This window comes from Myxine glutinosa, chromosome 5 (genome assembly GCF_964187855.1).
Source record: "Myxine glutinosa chromosome 5, kmMyxGlut1.1, whole genome shotgun sequence".
NCBI classification, from domain to species: Eukaryota; Metazoa; Chordata; class Myxini; order Myxiniformes; family Myxinidae; genus Myxine; species Myxine glutinosa.
This window is the reverse complement of record NC_136265.1, coordinates 202,130,198-202,149,212: the sequence shown is the minus strand read 5'-3', so window position 1 is coordinate 202,149,212 and position 19,015 is coordinate 202,130,198. Positions and strand designations below refer to the sequence as shown.

General features: G+C 41.1%; 1 protein-coding gene across 1 annotated transcript in view; it reads right to left on the bottom strand.

Moving 5' to 3' along the window:
* RSPH9 (radial spoke head component 9) overlaps positions 1–19,015 on the bottom strand; it is a 98,957-nt gene that overhangs the window by 66,817 nt on the left and 13,125 nt on the right. The window contains exon 6 of the mRNA XM_078777455.1: positions 14,489–14,657. Within this exon, the coding sequence (XP_078633581.1) occupies positions 14,489–14,657 (169 nt within the window). The remainder of the gene's footprint in view (positions 1–14,488; positions 14,658–19,015) is intronic.

Sequence of the window (19,015 nt, the reverse complement as noted above, 5' to 3'; positions counted from 1 at the left end):
GCCATCTTATGCGACGCACACGGCTCGAAGGCTCCGAGTGGGAAATATCATAAAAAGGGTTTTCCTTGAAGCCTCCGGACAGCGAGTTGGGCTGGTCGAATACCGTTCTGTATTTTACGAGCGAGTAACTCCAGAAGAGAACGAGTGATTCCCGGCTTCGTGTTGGAGCTACTGGCCGACCGTTCCTGGCGGCCTTGTGCGGTATTCCATCCTGGGATCCTCCGAGTCCCGGAGCCCGTCGATTGGAGCCGCGAGTGATCTTACCTGCGTCCTGTTGGAGCGTCTGTTGCCGACAGTTCCTGCCGGCTTGTGCAGCATATTCCTTTTTGTTACCTTTCATGGTTTTGTGATCGAGCCAATAAATAATCGTGCCTTACCCTAGAAGGCCGATGAAAACACAATTGTGTTTATTGCGTCTCTTTTGGTTCACTACGTGGATTACTTGAAGCCCGGACATTTACGTCCGTATTCCGTGCTGGGATACATTCCACCGACGGGATCGCGACAATATATATATATATATATATATATATATATATATATATATATATGTATGTATATATATATATGTATGTATATATATATATATATATATATATATATATATATATATATATATATATATATATATATTATATATATATATGTATGTATATATATATATGTATGTATATATATATATATATATATATATATATATATATATATATATATATATATATATATATATATATATCCAATACGTCCATTTTACCGTTCTCCAATCTATAGTTTTGTCTTAAAAAATCATCTTAAAAATTCAACGTTTCGGCCAGCAACCGGGCATGCACTGGGCCTCCACTACCCTTGATCAAGAGTAATTCCCTTGTTTACCTCCTCCCAGATATATACCTGGAGGAAGGGGGTGTGCCTATTCTGTCTGCTGTGTTGCGAGACCTCGTGACCATTGACCCACTGTCTCTCTTTCTGTCTGTAACCTTGTTCCTTATGTACGGCCACATCTTTGAAGTTACAAACTCCAAACTCCGGGTACAAATATAACGTTGTGTGGGGGGTAACATAGGCTATGTGGCCGCGGCCTCAAATGGAGGTATGGGGGATAGAGGAGGCATAAATTCTCCATGTAAATGTGTACCGTGTCGCACCACCTGGTGATGGTGGGCAGAGTATTACAATTACCTTTTGTTACCTGAGCAACACTGTGGTTAAAAACAATATTCACACGGGTAAATTTGTCTTCCTTTTTCTTCTCCTTCTCGTCCACAATGGAGGAGCTTGTCAAAGTGGGAAAAATAATAACCATCGGGAGCTGGGGGACATCGTGTGAGGGAAACATTCCTCGCAGAAACGGACATGACGACTAATTGGGCCGTCCGCGAAACGACAGGTAGGCTCTTCTCGTAAAAACGAAAAACTGTATCTCCTTTTGTATAATGCAATTTATTATCGGAAATCTGATTAAGGTCCGTCCATTTTCATCACATCGACAAGCCTCATTCGCTCTCACAGACATTCGATGTTTTACTAGAAATATATTAATTTTCAAAAACATAATCATTTCCACATGTTTTTTCTTTAGACTGCAAGATGTGACGTTGAAAACGTCCATCTTTTGCACCTTGTTGATGCTGAACAAGTCAGGTAGAACTAGAGCAGCACTCGGTAGAGCGCACACCTCCGCCAGCCCGAACAGTTTACGTTTTGTATCGAACTGATAGGCCGGATCTGGATTCGGACCTGAACCAAAATCGAATCGGCTTCTTCTTGTCACATAACCAACTCGTCCACCAAATTTCGGCCGAATCCGTCCACAACTTTGAGATATTTTGTTCACAGACAAACGGACAGACAGGGGTGAAAACATAACCTCATCCACCTTTGGTGGCGGAGGTGACAATTTGAAAGCATCTGAAAATGCAAAGCCCGTCGGCGTCCGTTTGTATTCAGATGTCTTCTTCTTCTTCTTTCGTGTTCTCAAAATAACGAAAACAGTTTTAAAAATCCAAAATGAAAATTGATGATTTTATGCAAACTTGACCTTTGATCTTTAGATCTAAAAAAACAATCAGCTTCTAGCTTTTGATTGGTGAACCAATTCAGTGACCCAATATGCAAATTCTTTAAATTTCAGGTCAATCAGATGAAAATTGATGATTTTATGTGTCGCTGACCTTCGACATTTTGACCTTTTGAAAATATATTAATTTCCCTTCTCAATCTCAGTATTATTCTTCTCAAAATAAAACTTCGGCGAAAATTTGATGACAATCGCTCAAATGATAAAAACAAAACAAAAAAAACGTTACGGCCTGGACAGACACCCACGCACACAAACAGACACACACGCACCCGCACATACACACACGTACATACACGCACACACACACACACACACACATACACAATCACACACACACACACACACATACACATATACACAATCACACACACACAAACATATACACAATCACACACACACACATATATATACACAATCACACACACACACACACACACACACACACACATACACATATACACACACACACACACACACACATACACATACACACACACACACACACACACATATATATATATACACAATCACACACACACACACACACACACACACACACACACACACACACACACACACATATATATATATATATATATACACAATCACACACACACACACACACACACACACACACACACACACACACACACATATATATATACACAATCACACACACACACACACACACACACACATATACATACACAATCACACACACACACACACACACACACACACACACACACATATATATATATATATACACAATCACACACACACACACACACACACACACACACATATATATATACACAATCACACACACACACACACATATATATATACACAATCACACACACACACACACACACACACACACACACACACACATATATATATATATACACAATCACACACACACACACACACACACACACACACACACACACATATATATACACAATCACACACACACACACACACACACACACACACACATACACACACACACACACACACACACACACACACACACACACACACACACACACATATATACACAATCACACACACACACACACACACACATATATATATACACAATCACACACACACACACACACTTGCAAGGGTTAAATATTATTTTTATCTAATGAAAATATAACGATGGTTCACGGTGTTCCTCACCGCTCACTGTTTCACATGTCAGGCCCAAATATATATTATCGTTTGAGGAAGTTCATTTCACGGTTATTCCTACAGGTGGGCAGTGCATGAAAATGACCTGAAAAGGATCTTCTTCTTTTTAAGGCGTTCAGGCCCCAACCCGAGGGCGATGTAGTAGTCGTGCACCAGGCCCAGCACCTTTCCCCATAACAGCACCCTGTGGAAACGGTATTCGCTCTGCACCACTACCAGCGACGAGTACAGCAAGGTGCGTTCCTCCACACCGAATCCCAGACCGGAGACGCACGCGTGCTCTAGATGAAACTGCAGCGATTCGAGCTCCATGGTGCTCTACGTGCACCGCTCAATACCGATCAGCACCACTTGCTGCACCAGCGGACGTTTCCCTCAACGGAACGACTGTAATTCCTCACGCGTCTCCATGACAACGCGCTTCCTCGCGCACGCCCGGTACTCCCATAGCAACGCTCGGGCTTTGAAGTTGTTTCCGTTTACGAGCTTATTACATCCGGTACCGAAATGGGCGGACGCCATGTTTTGACGCCTGTGTGTCCCATGTCTGTCTGTAAACAGGATTAGCAAAGTTGTGGACGGATTTGCCAAAACCAGCCAAATTTGATGGACAGGGTTGATATGTTACAAGGATGAAATGATTCGATTTTGGTGAAGATCCGGATCTGGATCTGAGAATATTTTAAAAAATTTTTAAGTGATTCATTACCATTGAGAGATAGGGCTAAAACCAACATATAACGCCATTAACACTACATCTCAAAAGGTTGCGGACAGATTCGGACAAAACTTGGTGGACGAGTTGGTTAGATGACAAGAACAGGCCGATTCGATTTTGGTTCAGATCCGAATCCAGATCCGGCCTATCAATGGGATACAAAACATAAACTGTTCAGCCTGGCGGAGAAATGCGCTCTACCAGGTGTGCGCTGTAATAGGTAGCCAGGTAGGTCTGTCCCCCGCGCAGGCAGCGGAGACGGGGTTTTGCAAACACTTCTGGATGTGTGTGTGTGTGTGTGTGTGTGTGTGTGTGTGTGTGTGTGTGTGTGTGTGTGTGTGTGTGTGTGTGTGTGTGTGTGTGTGTGTGTGTGTGTGTGTGTGTGCGCGTGTGTGTGTGTGTCTCTGTCCAGGCCGTAACGTTTTTTTACAATTTCAGTTTTTGTTATCAAATATTCAACGAACCTTTACTATGAAAATATGGAGAAGACAAATTAATAATTTGGTAAAAAGGTCAAAGGTCAACGTCACTTAAAATCGTCAATTTCCATCTGATTGAGCTGAAATTTTAAGAATTTGCATATTGGGTCACTGAATTGGTTCACCAAACAAAAGCTCGAGGTCGATTGTTGTTTTTAGGTCAAAAGGTCAAAGGTCATGGTTGCATAAAATCATTTTCATCCAATTGACTTGAAATTAGAACAGGGTTTGCATATCGATTTGTTGCATTGGTTCACCAATAAAAGGCTAGAGGCCAATTGTCTTGAGGTCAAACGGTCAAAGGTCAAGGTCACAAAATCTTCAATTTCTATCTGATTGAGCTGAAATTTTCAGAATTTGCATATTGGGTGACTGAATTGGTTCATCAAACAAAAGCTAGAGGTCGAATGTTGTTTTTATGTCAAAAGGTCAAAGGTCAAGGTTGCATAAAATCATTAATTTTCATCTGATTGAGCTGAAATTTTCAGAATTTGCATATTGGGTGACTGAATTGGTTCATCAAACAAAAGCTAGAGGTCGAATGTTGTTTTTATGTCAAAAGGTCAAAGGTCAAGGTTGCATAAAATCATTAATTTTCATCTGATTGAGCTGAAATTTTCAGAATTTGCATATTGGGTGACTGAATTGGTTCACCAAACAAAAGCTAGAGGTCGAATGTTGTTTTTAGGTCAAAAGGTCAAAGGTCATGGTTGCATAAAATCATTTTCATCCAATTGACTTGAAATTAGAACAGGGTTTGCATATCGATTTGTTGCATTGGTTCACCAATAAAAGGCTAGAGGCCAATTGTCTTGAGGTCAAAAGGTCACAAAATCATCAATTTCCATCTGATTGAGCTGAAATCTGAGAAGGGTTTGCATGTTGGGTAACGGAAGCCTATTGTGATCAAAAGGTCATGGTCGCCTAAAATCGTCAATTTATTTGCATTTCTTTAGCTGTCTTTGTCATGTTTATCATATGGAAGAAAAAAGAAGTCCGAATACAAAATGGATGCGGCCGTGCTTTGCATTTTCAGATGCTTTCTTGTTTACTCTTGCGGTGCTTTACGTAACAATACTGAAATTAGTTTGCATTCGTTTCCAGCATTTTGATGTATACGTGAACTTTACAACCAAAGTGCTTTGAAATGGCACCACATTTTGAACCAATTGCCAATTTCATTTGGCCGATCGATAAACCTGTCACAACGACATCATGTTCTGCACTTTAATAACGTTTTTAACAAACCTTGCCGATATCCGATATTACACGGAAAAGCATTAAAATGTCATCATTATTACTTTTTATGAGCTCATGTTTGACGAGTTTCATTTAACATCTTCACTGTATTTGTTTTACCGGCAACGGTACCTGCCCTATGGGCGGGGCTTCAATTGGGAAGCCCAAATGAAAAGGCAAAATATCGGAAATTGAAGGTTTTTTTTTTAATTTTAAACGATTTATATAAACATCCGTTAAATCATAATCACACGCAAATCATCAAAATCTAAACGGTATTTGTAGAATTTCAATAAAAACCACAAAACTGTTCATATCGGTAAATATTATTCCATCGTGTTTGGAAAAACTGGAAAATTGGGGAAAAAATTGGAAAAACAATATAGCCTATTTTACCCCTGGGGGTCCCAGGATTACCCACCCAAAATATAGTTGCGATCGGTTCAGCCGTTTGTGCGGTACCTGGGAACAGACAGACAGACAAACAGACAAACAGACAGACAGATTTTTTTTTTTTTCGTACATACAAACAGACAGACAGATGGACAGACATTTGGTGAATTATAGTAAGATTTATTGTTAAATATCGTATTTAAACTAATTTACAGGACCAGCTACTCTATAACCAATATCCCTGAAGGAATATGAACTGCAAAATTAATGGAGAAATAAAACTGGAATCCTTCATCTCAAAATTAATGGGACGTCACAAGGGGCCTTGGAACAGTTTTTGTCACGAGTGCAAACTCTATGGGGCTTTCAGGCAGTGAGTGGGCCTTCCTCTGTGAAACTTTCCGAGATTGTCTAAAAGCTTCGATGCTCTCACCTTAATTGAGGCTCACCTTTAATGGAGGCCCATTGATTATAGACCATAAAGCATCCCTAATAAAACTCGAAAGCATCTGAAAATGCAAAGCCCGTCCGCATACGCTTTGTATTCCGACGTATTCTTCTTCCATATGCTAAACATGACGGAAACAGCTAAAAACAAGAAAGAGCAATCAGAGATTGCAGACCCTCACCATGACATGTTTGTGCGGTGTATTTTGTGTGGTGTTTGTGTGGTGTGTGACGATGTACATTTATGGTCATACAGCACACAGACATTTTGGGGTTTTATTGTATCGCTTCTCATTCCAATCGTATGTATTTTATAGACGTAGTTACATTCCAATTGTACGCACTCTATAAATGTACGTACATTCTAATAATAGGTACCCGACAGATAAAAACACGTTTCTAATAGCATGTACTTTTTTGACAAACTCACATCCTTAATTGATTTTGAAGTACCATACACTTTATAGAGCGTTGAATGCCGCCAAAGCAGGTGTATAGTATATCATATAGTATATCAGGTGTATAGTACATACATACATCCTTATATCCAATATAGCTGCCAAACCATGTGACCGATGACATTTTTGTTTCAACATTATATCCCCATGGGAAGTCAAACATACGGTTAAAATTTCGTATCAATCCGTTCAATGCTTTCAGACAAGAATGATGATTGAATTTATGCAGTTTTTACATACAATCAAATATGGCTGCCAGACCATGTGACTTATGACTTAATAGTTTTCAAACTTTATTCAACAAGGCTTAGTCGATCATGTGTGTGAAGTTTTGCATCGATCTTGTAAGCCAATCTGGAACCAAAAAAATTGAAAGTTTTAATTTTCAATCCAATATGTCTGCCAAACCACGTGACCGAGTAAATTCTCCCATAAAACTTTTGTGTAGATCACACTCAGGAAATTGCAAACTGGTCAGATCAAGCGTTATACTTGTCTAATTATGATGTCATAATGAATGTTACATTGCTTTTACATGTTGTTCCACATGGGGAGTACCGGACAATGAGCGATGTTTAAATTTCTTCCATGGAGCGGTTTCGGAGATATAAATGTGCAATGTTTTAAGGTTTTTCCAAGATGGCGCCCATAACACGTGACCTATAACGTAATAATTATCATTTAAATATTGTTATGAATTTTGGGGTAGAGTGATATATAGATTCAGGTAGATCTGTATAGGTATCATGCTCCGATTATCGTGATAGGGAACCCCACATGTAAGAAGTTTGTTTAGGCGGTTTGTTCGCGTAAGTGTGTCTTTGTGATCATGCAAGGATGATCTTCGTGCTAACTAGAGAAGGGATTATGTAATTCCCCTGTTTGTGAGACCTGATGATTTATCCATTGTCCTGTATGGCACTACACCATAGACACTATGAAAGGCCCATTAGCACACACACTAATTAATTCACCTCACCCCTCCCCCCCCCCCCCCCCCACAATAAAACTCACCAGAAGCCAGTTCAGGGCACTACCGATGGAGCCGCAGCCAGCTACATCACAAACTGGCATAGCAACACACATCGCAAAGGCAGGCCGGGAGCCACGCCCAGAAGGACTCACTATTGGGCAGGAGTCGACCAACCAAAGGCTAAAGTAAGGAAGGAGTGGTGATTGGCCAGGGGCGGGGCAAGAAGCTTCCGGCGGATTGGTGGAGGGAATGCTGAGAGGGAAGCAAAGGACTGATTGGCAGGGCACGCCGATGATGTCGAAGGGTGGCCTGCGGGCATTGGTGGAGAGCTGGACAATGTAGTGGAGGCCTGCGGGCGTTGGTGAAAAGGACCGATGACGTCACGAGACGAGCGATAAAAGAACTGGCTGGCCGGCATTTTGCCCTTCTCGTGTTGGACCCCTCTCTGGTTCTGGATCCCTTTGCGCCCGGACGTCCTTCTCCTCGCCTTGGACTCTCTTCCCTTCTCTCTCGATTTCCCCTTATGCCTTCCTCCACCATCGACTCTCTCCTCTTGGTTCCGGACATCGCGAGCGATTGCGCGTGGACAAGGGCGGCTCGCCGCTGGAACACCACGAGGCCGGGGTGAGCAGGACGCCCGGTGAGGCCTAGCAGCGCGTGAACGAGGCGGATTGAGGCCTACTTCCCGCCAACACCGGAGTGCGCGCTCGGACTGGACGATCACTGCCAAGGCGCCGATTGAGCTGAGTGCGCGATTACTTACACATTTCTTTTCATTCCTTTTATTTTCCCTTCGTCCGTGTGATACGTCTGGTGTGGGAGCGCTCCAAATAGGACACTAATTATCGCGTGTTTTATTTTGTATTATCGGCATCCGTGGTAATAAACCTGTTTGTTTTTGTAAACTTTACCATCCGTTTTCGTGTGAGTTAATTTGCAGGGTTGAATACCGCTCGGGGACCGACAGGTAAAAGCTGCCAGCCTCTTCTTCTTCTTCTTTCTTCTTCTTCCCGCGCTTGTATAGTGCTTCTTCCCGATTTCCCGGTCTTCACCGAGGGGAATCACACGACAATATTTTACAGGAGGAGGCGCTCCTACGGTGATAATTTCATGTCAATCGGACGAATGTTTGCAGAGAAAAACATATTCAGGTTTTGTGGGGACAAACAAACAAACAGACAAACAGACAAACAGACCCAAATGCAACACCCTCTCCTCTGTCGAGGGTAACTAGATGGTATGCTATGATCCACTATCTTTCCCATTATCCTATGGTCTACTCAGCTTGAAGAGGAATGTCAATTCCTACTTCCTACATATTGGAGGTTTAATCACATTTTACCTGACTTCTGCTACTTCCTGTGTCTTGGATGTTTTGTTGTTATTTTTCCTTTCTTGCTTTATTTATATTTTGTTTTGCTTTATCCTTATCTTTTTCTAACCTTCCCTTGGCCCCTTACCTAGAGTGCCTTTATGCCTTGTTTGGGGCGATTTCCATAAAAACTAGAACGGCACTCAGTAGAGAGCATTCCTCCACCAGGTGAACAATTTACGTTTTGTATCCCAGAGTAGACCAGAAAATCACAATACAGAATCGCATTTAATCAAAATCATCCGTCCACAATTTTTTGAGATATCCTGTTCACAGACAAACAAACAAACAAACAAACAAACAGACAGGGGTGAAAAGATAACCTCCATCCACCTTTGGTGGCGGAGGTAAAAATCACCCTTATACTCCACTTACCTAACATGTTCAAGTACTGCTGAACTGGAGATTCTTGGAGGTAACAAGAAGGTAATTTGTGTTCTACAGTGTTCAAATATATAATTCAATTTCAATAAAATTAGGATTGTAAAGGTTGTAGAAAAAAGTATTTTCGGAATTTCCCACCGTTTTCGCAGCGTCTATTACACCACCGTATTTAACACGTTACATTAGTTGTTCGTGCTAATTTTTTGGTGCCTGGTGTTTGTGTACTTTATGACATCCTTAGAAATAGTAATTTTCCTGTTTGGAATGATTTTCAATTTTGTTTGAATGCCAGACCGACAGATTAAATAAATCATGCGCGGAGCAATTACACCAACAAATCTACAACTCCCTCCCACATAGAGATCTTCATACAAGTGTTGCTGGGCTGGCAGGATGGCCGAGACCTTGAGGAACGCTCACTCTCCTCTAAGCTGTCTAGCCTGGGTTCGGACCTCAGCCCAGGTACAAACTGCCACCCTGTTGTCTCGCAGGCAGGGCGAGGCATCAATGTCCCTCGGACGGACGTTAAACTGAGTGTCCCATCTGCCAGAATTAGTTGGTGGACATTTAATATCCCACGGTGTTCTTTTTGAGGAGTAAGTAGGCAAGCCATCGCCTGCATCCTGACCAAATTCCTACCCTAACCAGCAGAGGGCGTGGCATCATTACGCTCTCGGACAATGATGCTACCCCACACCCTTGTTCTGTATACGAAAGAAGATCTTTGATGTAAGATTGAGATGGAAAAATGTTAAAATCTCTCGTTATGGAACTCCGTAAATGGATGGTTGATTCGTATTGTGTTGTTTGGTTATTTTTGGGGGATTCCATCCCGACTATTTTTGGGGGATTCCATTGGGGTTTTGGGGATTTTGGGGACATGTTTTTTTTTCTTCTTTTTAAAAAAATGTTTTCTTTTCACTTTGGTGTGTGTACCTAAAGCAATCAATCATCTCTCACCAAATCAATTTCCCCTAGCTTCTAGGATTATACAATTAGAATTAGAATTACCCGACTGGTCACAAAGAGCTACAAACCATGAGGCTGCTCAGTTGTAAAGATTGTTCATGCATGCTAAATCTTTTATGATTTATCATGTGGGAGGCTGTCTTGCTTCTGGCATTACACATGGTTGGGTTCATGTAACTTTGTAACATTGCACATGGCCTACATGAATGGCTTGTTCTGCACTGTCGCTGACAATCCTCCAACGAGAAATGAAACTGTTCACAGTCCAATGGTTGCTTGGGTTCGGAGTTGCCTCCAGTGTTTGCTTCATGCCAATGTTTTCACTATAATCTATATGGAACCGCTCTGGTTGGGTGAAAATGCAAGGGAAACAAGAAAGCAGATGAAAATGCAAAGCCCGTCCGCGTTCGTTTGTATTCAGACGTCTTCTTTATTTTTCCGCATGCTCAAAATAACGACAACAGTTCAAAAACTAGAACGGCACTCAGCAGAGCGCATACCTCCACCTGGTTGGCCATATCACTCAATGGTGAAGAATCACTTCAAAATTAAATAATTCTGATGTCCGAATCCATATTCAGATCTTCACCAAAATCTAATCGAATCGTCCATGTCAGACACCCAACCCGTCCACCAAGTTTCGTCCAAATCCGTCCACAACTTTGAGATATCCTGCTATGTATCGTTTTTGGCCCTATTTCCCAATGGTGAAGAATCACTTACAAAATTCTAGTCGCTGGATCCGAATCCGGATCTTCACCAAAATCTAATCATTTCGTCCTTGTCACATACGCTACCTCTCCACCAAATTTTGTCCGAATCCGTTGACAACTTTTTGAGATATTATGTTCACAAACGGACAGACAGACAGACAAACAAACGGACAGACAGGGGTGAAAACATAAGCTCCATCCACCTTTGGTGGCGGAGGTAATAATCCAAAATTAAAATTGATGATTTTATGCAACCTTGACCTTAGAGCTTTAGATCTAAAAAAAAAAAATCATCTTATAGCTTTTGATTGATTAACCAATTCAGTGACCCAATATGCAAATTCGTAAATTTCAGGTCAATTGAATAAAAAATTGACGATTTTATGTGACACTGACCTTTGACCTTTTGACCAAATTATTAATTTGCCTTCTCCGTATTCTCATAATAAAGCTTTGTTGAAAATTTGATGACAAAACTCAAATGGTAAATTTAAATTTCAAGTCAATTGGATGAAAATTAATGATTTTAGGTGATGCTGACCTTTGACCTTTTGACCTTTTGTCAAAATTATTTATTTACCTTCTCCATATTATCATAATAAAGCTTTGTTGAAAATTTGATGACAAAACTCAAATGGTAAAAAAGTTACGGCGTGGACACACCCGGACACACACCCGGACACACACCCGGACACACACCCGGACACACACCCGGACACACACCCGGACACACACACACACACACACACACGTGATTGCAAAACCCCGTGTGCAGGGAACGAAATAACAAGACAATAAAGCAAGGGTAGCAAGCAAGCAAGCCCTTTCAGAGGTTCAGAGAGGCCTCGGACACTTCCAGCTTTTGAGGACCCTGGCCATAAATACAAAATGGCGGCACTAAAAATGAAATAAGACCATCACAAGCTCCAAAAAAGAGTGAAATATAATTTGAATATATTTTTTATTTAGTAAATGCTTTTCTAACCTTTTTCTGTGCAAATGCACAAATTATTGAAGAGAGATTTAGCTTTCGTGTAGTCGCAGTGGATATTAAGCATGGCGAGCCCAATCAAATTCTGTTAGTCATAGACTTTGATGGCAGGTCACAGACTTACTGAACTGATCACTTCCATATATACATTAAACATATTGCATCACATCGAGTAAATCACCCTCTATTTCTTATTTTCCTGTTCGTTAATCCCTCTGCTTGTTCTGTTCAGTTGTGGCCCAATGATTGCCTTTTTACCCTCCATCACCGGACTCTTCCATGAGCCTCGACCTTGCATGGGAATAAAAAAAATAAACGCGAAGATGTTGTACAAGAACAAGAAGATGTTGCACAAGAAACAAAAAATAAACAAGAACAAGAAGACGCACGATACTTGCGAATTCTTAATAAATAATGGTTGCCATGGAAACAGCAATTTGGCAACAGAGGACTTTCAAAATGACGTATCTCTCAAACAACACCCCTATTTAGCTACCATATTAAGATAATAATGAGAAAATCTCAAACATGAATAAATCCTTAGTCAACTGGATATAAAACTGCAAAAGACACAAAAATGTAACAATCCTCTACCTTGCCACACACTTGATCCAGCATCAGCTACTAGTAGTGCTTTGTTTCTATTGTTGTAGCCGCCTGGGTTTCTTCCAGTTGTCTAGTACGAATCTGGCAGGTGTCAACATGATCATAATGGCCAGCTTGGTCGTCCGTCCTGGCTTGGATTATGGGTCTTTTCACCCTGATACCGCACTGGTGGGACCATCGAATCAGCCAGGCATTATGGTAAATAGTACCATATACCTGTACGTCGTCTCTAATTAAGACTGAATAAAGCCAGAGATGCGACTAATGGTCTGGCACAGCCAATTAACCCTCAACGGGCTCCCCTTAATTACCAATGAATGATCACAACGACCCAAATTCACCCAGAGACCAGGTATATTTAACTCCGCCACCAAAGGTGAATTATGTTTTCACCCTTGTCTGTCTATCTGTCTGTCCGTTTGTGAACAAGATATCTCAAAAAGTTGTGGATGGATTCGGACGACATTTGGCAGAGATGTAGCGTATGTGACAAGGAAGAAATGATTAGATTTTAGTGAAGATCCGGATTCGGTGAGTATAATTTTTTAAGTTATTCTTCACCATTGGGATATAGGGCCAAAAACGATACATAGCAGGATATCTCAAAGAGTTAAGGATGGATTTGAAGGAAACTTGGTGCACAGATTGGGTGTCTGACAAGGACTAATCGATTCGATTTTGGTGAAGATCTGAATATGGATTCGGATATGAGAATTATTTAATTTTTATGTGATTCTTCACCATTGAGTGATAGGGCTAAAACCAACATATAGCAGGATATGTCAAAACGTTATGGACGGATTTGGACAAAACTTGGTGGACAGGTTGGGCGTGTGTGACAAGGACGAATCGATTACATTTTGGTGAAGATCCGGATCCGGATCCGGCTCATAGAATTTTTAAGTGATTCTTCACCATTGGGAGAGAGGGCCAAAAACGATATAAAGCAGGATATCTTAAAAAGTTGTGGACGGATGATTTTGATTAAATGTGATTCTGTATTGTGATTTCTGCTCTACTCCAGGATACAAAACGTAAACTGTGCACCTGGCGGAGGTATGCTCTCTACTGAGGGCCGTTCTAGTTAAAAACAGTAATGATTGATGTTCATGGAGGGGCGGGCGGAGGGGTGGAGGAGGTTGGCCAGGGGAATAGATGAAGCAATAACAATTAATAATAAAATAACAAATACCCCTTAACCCTCACCAATACGTGCCCATGAAACCAACTAACGGACGGGATCCTTAATTATCTATCTTCAGGCCTCAGTCATTCTACGAGGGATGGACAACAGATAAAGGTGGTGAAGACAGGAAATACCCGAGCTGTGCTGGTGAGCTCCATGCTAAAGGAAGGCACAGTAAGCAGCCTTGCAGACACGACACAGCCTTTGCAAACGTTCAGTCCAGGCAACTCCTGGTTCCCCCCTGGTGGCATGCACATGTAATGTCTCCAGCCCTCACCTTGTGCCATGATGATCCCCACCCCTCTTACTCGCCATTGGCCTGAAGGTCCGTTTGATGGGTGGAGGACCACCCCTCATACTCGTCACTGGGGTGGCCCTCCTCTTTTCTCGGGCCTGCTGGAGCATGGCTTTCCCACCTAAACTGTGGGCTGACAGCCTACCCAGATCTGAAAAAATAACATAAAAGACAGATTACAGATGGTAGAACATTAAATAAGGTTATAAAGGGATGGCAGTTTTTTGACACATATTAGGGAGGATGGATATCATCTGTCTATACATAAAGCGACACATATCGAATATCATGATTAAATTACCTCACACTTACTATAGGTCATTCATTAAGGAGCTAACTAAACCATACTAAGCAATGTTAACCCCTTGGAGTCATATCCACACTAACTTAATCAGCTAATTTGAGAGGATACTTTCTTTCATCACAGTCTCATCTGAATTCTTGTACCATCAGAACCAATGTTCTGCGAAACTTAACAAATGCCAAAAATATTAGCAAGTGTCTAAATTTGAGACCTCCTTTGAGCTTGAGGTCCAGGCCAAATGGCCCTCTTGGCTCCACCTCTGATTGGTCCTGCAAGCAAAACATGGGTAGCTTGGTAGGCATGGTTAATGTTTCCTTTTATAATCCAATAGGGCTGCCATACCATGTGACCTATGATGTCAGAGTTAGCAATAAAATATTCTCCATGGGGACTCCCTCTTATGTTTAAAGTTTTGCATCTATCAGTTGCAGAGACAACCATTTTTTAAAGTGAAAAATATAGACACGGACACTTACATAGACAGACACCCAGACAGACATGCACGTTGCCATAGTCTCGCATCCCCTCCGGGGTGAGACCAATCATTCCAAACAGGAAGCTTACTGTTTTAAGATCGTTATAAAGGACACAAACAACAAGCACGAATAACTAATGTAACATGTTAGATCGGGTGATGTAATAGACACTGGGCTAAACGGCAGTAAATTCCGGAATTAATTAATTAATATACGTTTAAACCTCGTTGAACCTTTATTTAAATTGAATTATATACTTGAACACTGCAGAACACAAATCGCGTTCATAATACTTCTAAGAACCATGATATGCATCAATATATATATATTGTTACGGCCCGCGGATAAGATGTTATGTTTGCCGAGCGGATGGCCCCGCGGTCGTACAGTTACCCCGACTAACCCGATTCCCGAACGTTGGCCGGATCGCGCCACAGATATTCAATAGGGAAAAGACAAAAGCGACACGGATGTGAAGAAGAAGGAGGAGACGAAAAGGTTGGCAAATACTACTAAATTTATTTACTATTTACAGGCTCAAAATAACCAAGGAGAAGGAAAGATAAGAAAATAATATACAGAAGATTTTAGAGACACAGTGAAAATCGCTAGCTTACCTATGCAGTCTTAATTAACCCAGGACAGAACAAACAGAACAAACTCACGTACACAAGAAGGATGGAATGGCAGGAATGAATGCTGGAAGGAGGAATGGGAAGGTTCAGCTGGGACAGATGGTTCGGGCTTGATCCCGCACGGGACGTCGGCTGGACCTCGACGACCACCGATGCCACCGCTATCTGGTTCCCGCGGGGTAACGGGTTGAAGCTGCCTGGTGGAGTCAACGCTGCTTCTCTGGCTCACCTCAGGACGCGTCTGCCGTCTCTGGCGCAACTGCTTGTAATTGACCTTGAACCTTCTCTCTCTCTCGCAGGACCTTGCGCGCGCGCTTTTATAACGCCTCCGGCGATCAAGCCGCCGGCCTTTAGGACACGCCCATCGGTGTGCTCACCTCGGCCCTGGTTGGTCGCGCGACCCTCTGCCTCCGCCCTTGATGACGACGGGCGGGCACGCCTTTCTTCCCCGACCCGAGCACATGTTCAATGGTGGTTTTGGAGGGGATGTAATATTGGCAATCGAGGCTTGGCCATGACGGAAATGGAGGTTTTGGGAATGGGAATGAAGAATGAAGGGAATCTATCTTATTTCACTTGGTGCAATGGAGTGTCATTTTAATGGAAGACAACGCATTAACCTAATACACAGAATAAGGAAATAAACTACTGAACAGGGATATTATAGTGTCCTTCAATGTATGCTTTATGGAATTAACTACCGGAATGCCCTTTGACCTTTATACACACTGGAGCAAGGAGGGCTCAGACTAAAACAATAATTCACAACCATTTACTATACAATACAACACAATCAAAAAAATACAATCCTCATATCCGCAACAATATATATATATATATATATATATATATATATATATATATATATATATATATATATATATATATATATATATATATATACAGTATATATATATATATATATATATATATATATATATATATATATATATATATATATATATATATATATATATATATATATATATATATACAGTATATATATATATATATATACACAGTATATATATATATATATATATACACAGTATATATATATATATATATATATATATATATATCATGAGTGGGTGCTTTGTGTGAGGGTGCAGTATCGGGGTGAAGAAGAAGCCACCGATATGATTATGTATGATGCTGGTTGACGCTGCATTCTATGGTGATCAATAACGCCTCCATATCATAAACTGCAACTCAACACCATCTTGTTAGTGTTTAAGGGTGATGTATAAGACTTTTTCAGTTGCCCTAAACTTCCTGATTTTTTTTGAAGATCTTTAAAATCATTATTTTGTTAAAATCGAAGTATGTACTGTATATGCTTGAACACGGCGCAGGTACCATGTTCTATGAACTCTCTAGTTTGTGCTGCGATAACCTCCAACGGAATGGAAGCGCTATGTCCACACTACCAGGAATTAATGGTGATGGAGACATCATTCCACTGTCGGTGTTTTCACGGCGTCCTAACTTGGATATTCTTACAGAAACTATGTGTGACGGATTTTCGAGTCAATGTAACTTGGCTCGAGTTGACATCATACCGGTGCAGATCAAAGAGTGTTTGAGCTGCCTGGGGGCTGAGGATGCTGTGCCATACAGATGTATCATGGCTTGACCTTGTTCCCAATGAGTGGAGAATTTGTCAACACCAATGTACCAACGGAGATAAAGTATGTTTCCTTATTTAAAGGCTGAATTGTGATTTGCAATTCTTTTTCATTTCCTTCAATCTGCCTTGGGGTCATGTGCATCAGCAGAGCCATGCCCTCAGCCAAAGTTGTTACTTGCAGCCATGGTCTACATACTAAAGAAGAAGAAGAAGGAGTCGTGTTGCTCGTATTTGTTGTTCTTGAATTCCATCCTTTTGTGAAGTTATTGGATATTTGTCAAGTCCCGTGGATACTTGTTAAAGTGAAACCCAAACACGAAAAAACTAGAACAATGCGACTGTGTCGCCAATATGCCTCCGCATAGTAGATGCCCTCGTTCACTGTCCTAAAAAGAAACAAGTTTGATTGAAATCCCTTCAGCTGTTTTCAAGTATCACATTTTCACCAGCCATGACAGGTTTCACATTGATCGGTGAAGCAGTTTCAGAGAAGGGATTTTTAAAAAATAAACATTTTTGGCTGATATACCACTTCACCTATGATGTCATCATTATCATGCTTTTGTTCCGCATTGGGAGTACTTGACAATGTGCCAAGTTTCAAATTTTTCCATTCAGCTGTTTCCAAGAAATACTTTTTTAATTATTTGCTTTTAATACAAGATGGCTGCCATACCACGTGACCTATGACGTCACAATTATCATAAAAACATTCTGCAAGGGTGTCACTCCTACCCTGAAAGTTTCATCTCAATCGGACATATGGTTGCTGAGAAAAACAAGGTTTAGCCTGTACGGACATACGCACGTAACGTAAGCCGTACTGACAAACAACCCGAAAACATAATGCCTCCGGCGACTTTATCGGCGGAGGCATCAAAATTTCTGTAAACCATTGAAAACCATTAATCAGTCTAATTTTAAGGGGAAAAAAAATCGATTTTTTTTTTTGCCAATCACAAGGTGTCGAAAACAGCCCTTGAGTGTCGATTTTCGATTTCGCCAGTGACGTCACACTATGAACTCACATTGATGCAAATGGCAGTTTACATAGAGAAACAGTGCATGTCAAGCTCGGATTCAGATACCGATTCCTCCGTCATTAGCAACTCTGAAGTTTCTCAGAATGGTGAAACTGATTAGTGGGATTTTGAAGAAACTATTGGAGACAAAATTAGTGATGGAAACACTTTCTGAGGAATTGTAGTTCAGAATCGTTTCAAGTCTTTGCGAGCGATTCAGATGAAGATGGCATTAGTGAAGATGGCGGTGTTGGTAGAGAAGTTGAAAGCGCCGGTCGAATGTTCACTTCAGATTGGTGGGTTTTGTTTTTTACCGTTCAATTGACAGTTTATCAGGGATTTGGTGTTAATCGATAAATCAGTTATATTTACTCCAGAATAAATAGGGCACGGATACGACGTGGAATAGACTCGACACTTACACAACCCAGACACACGTTGA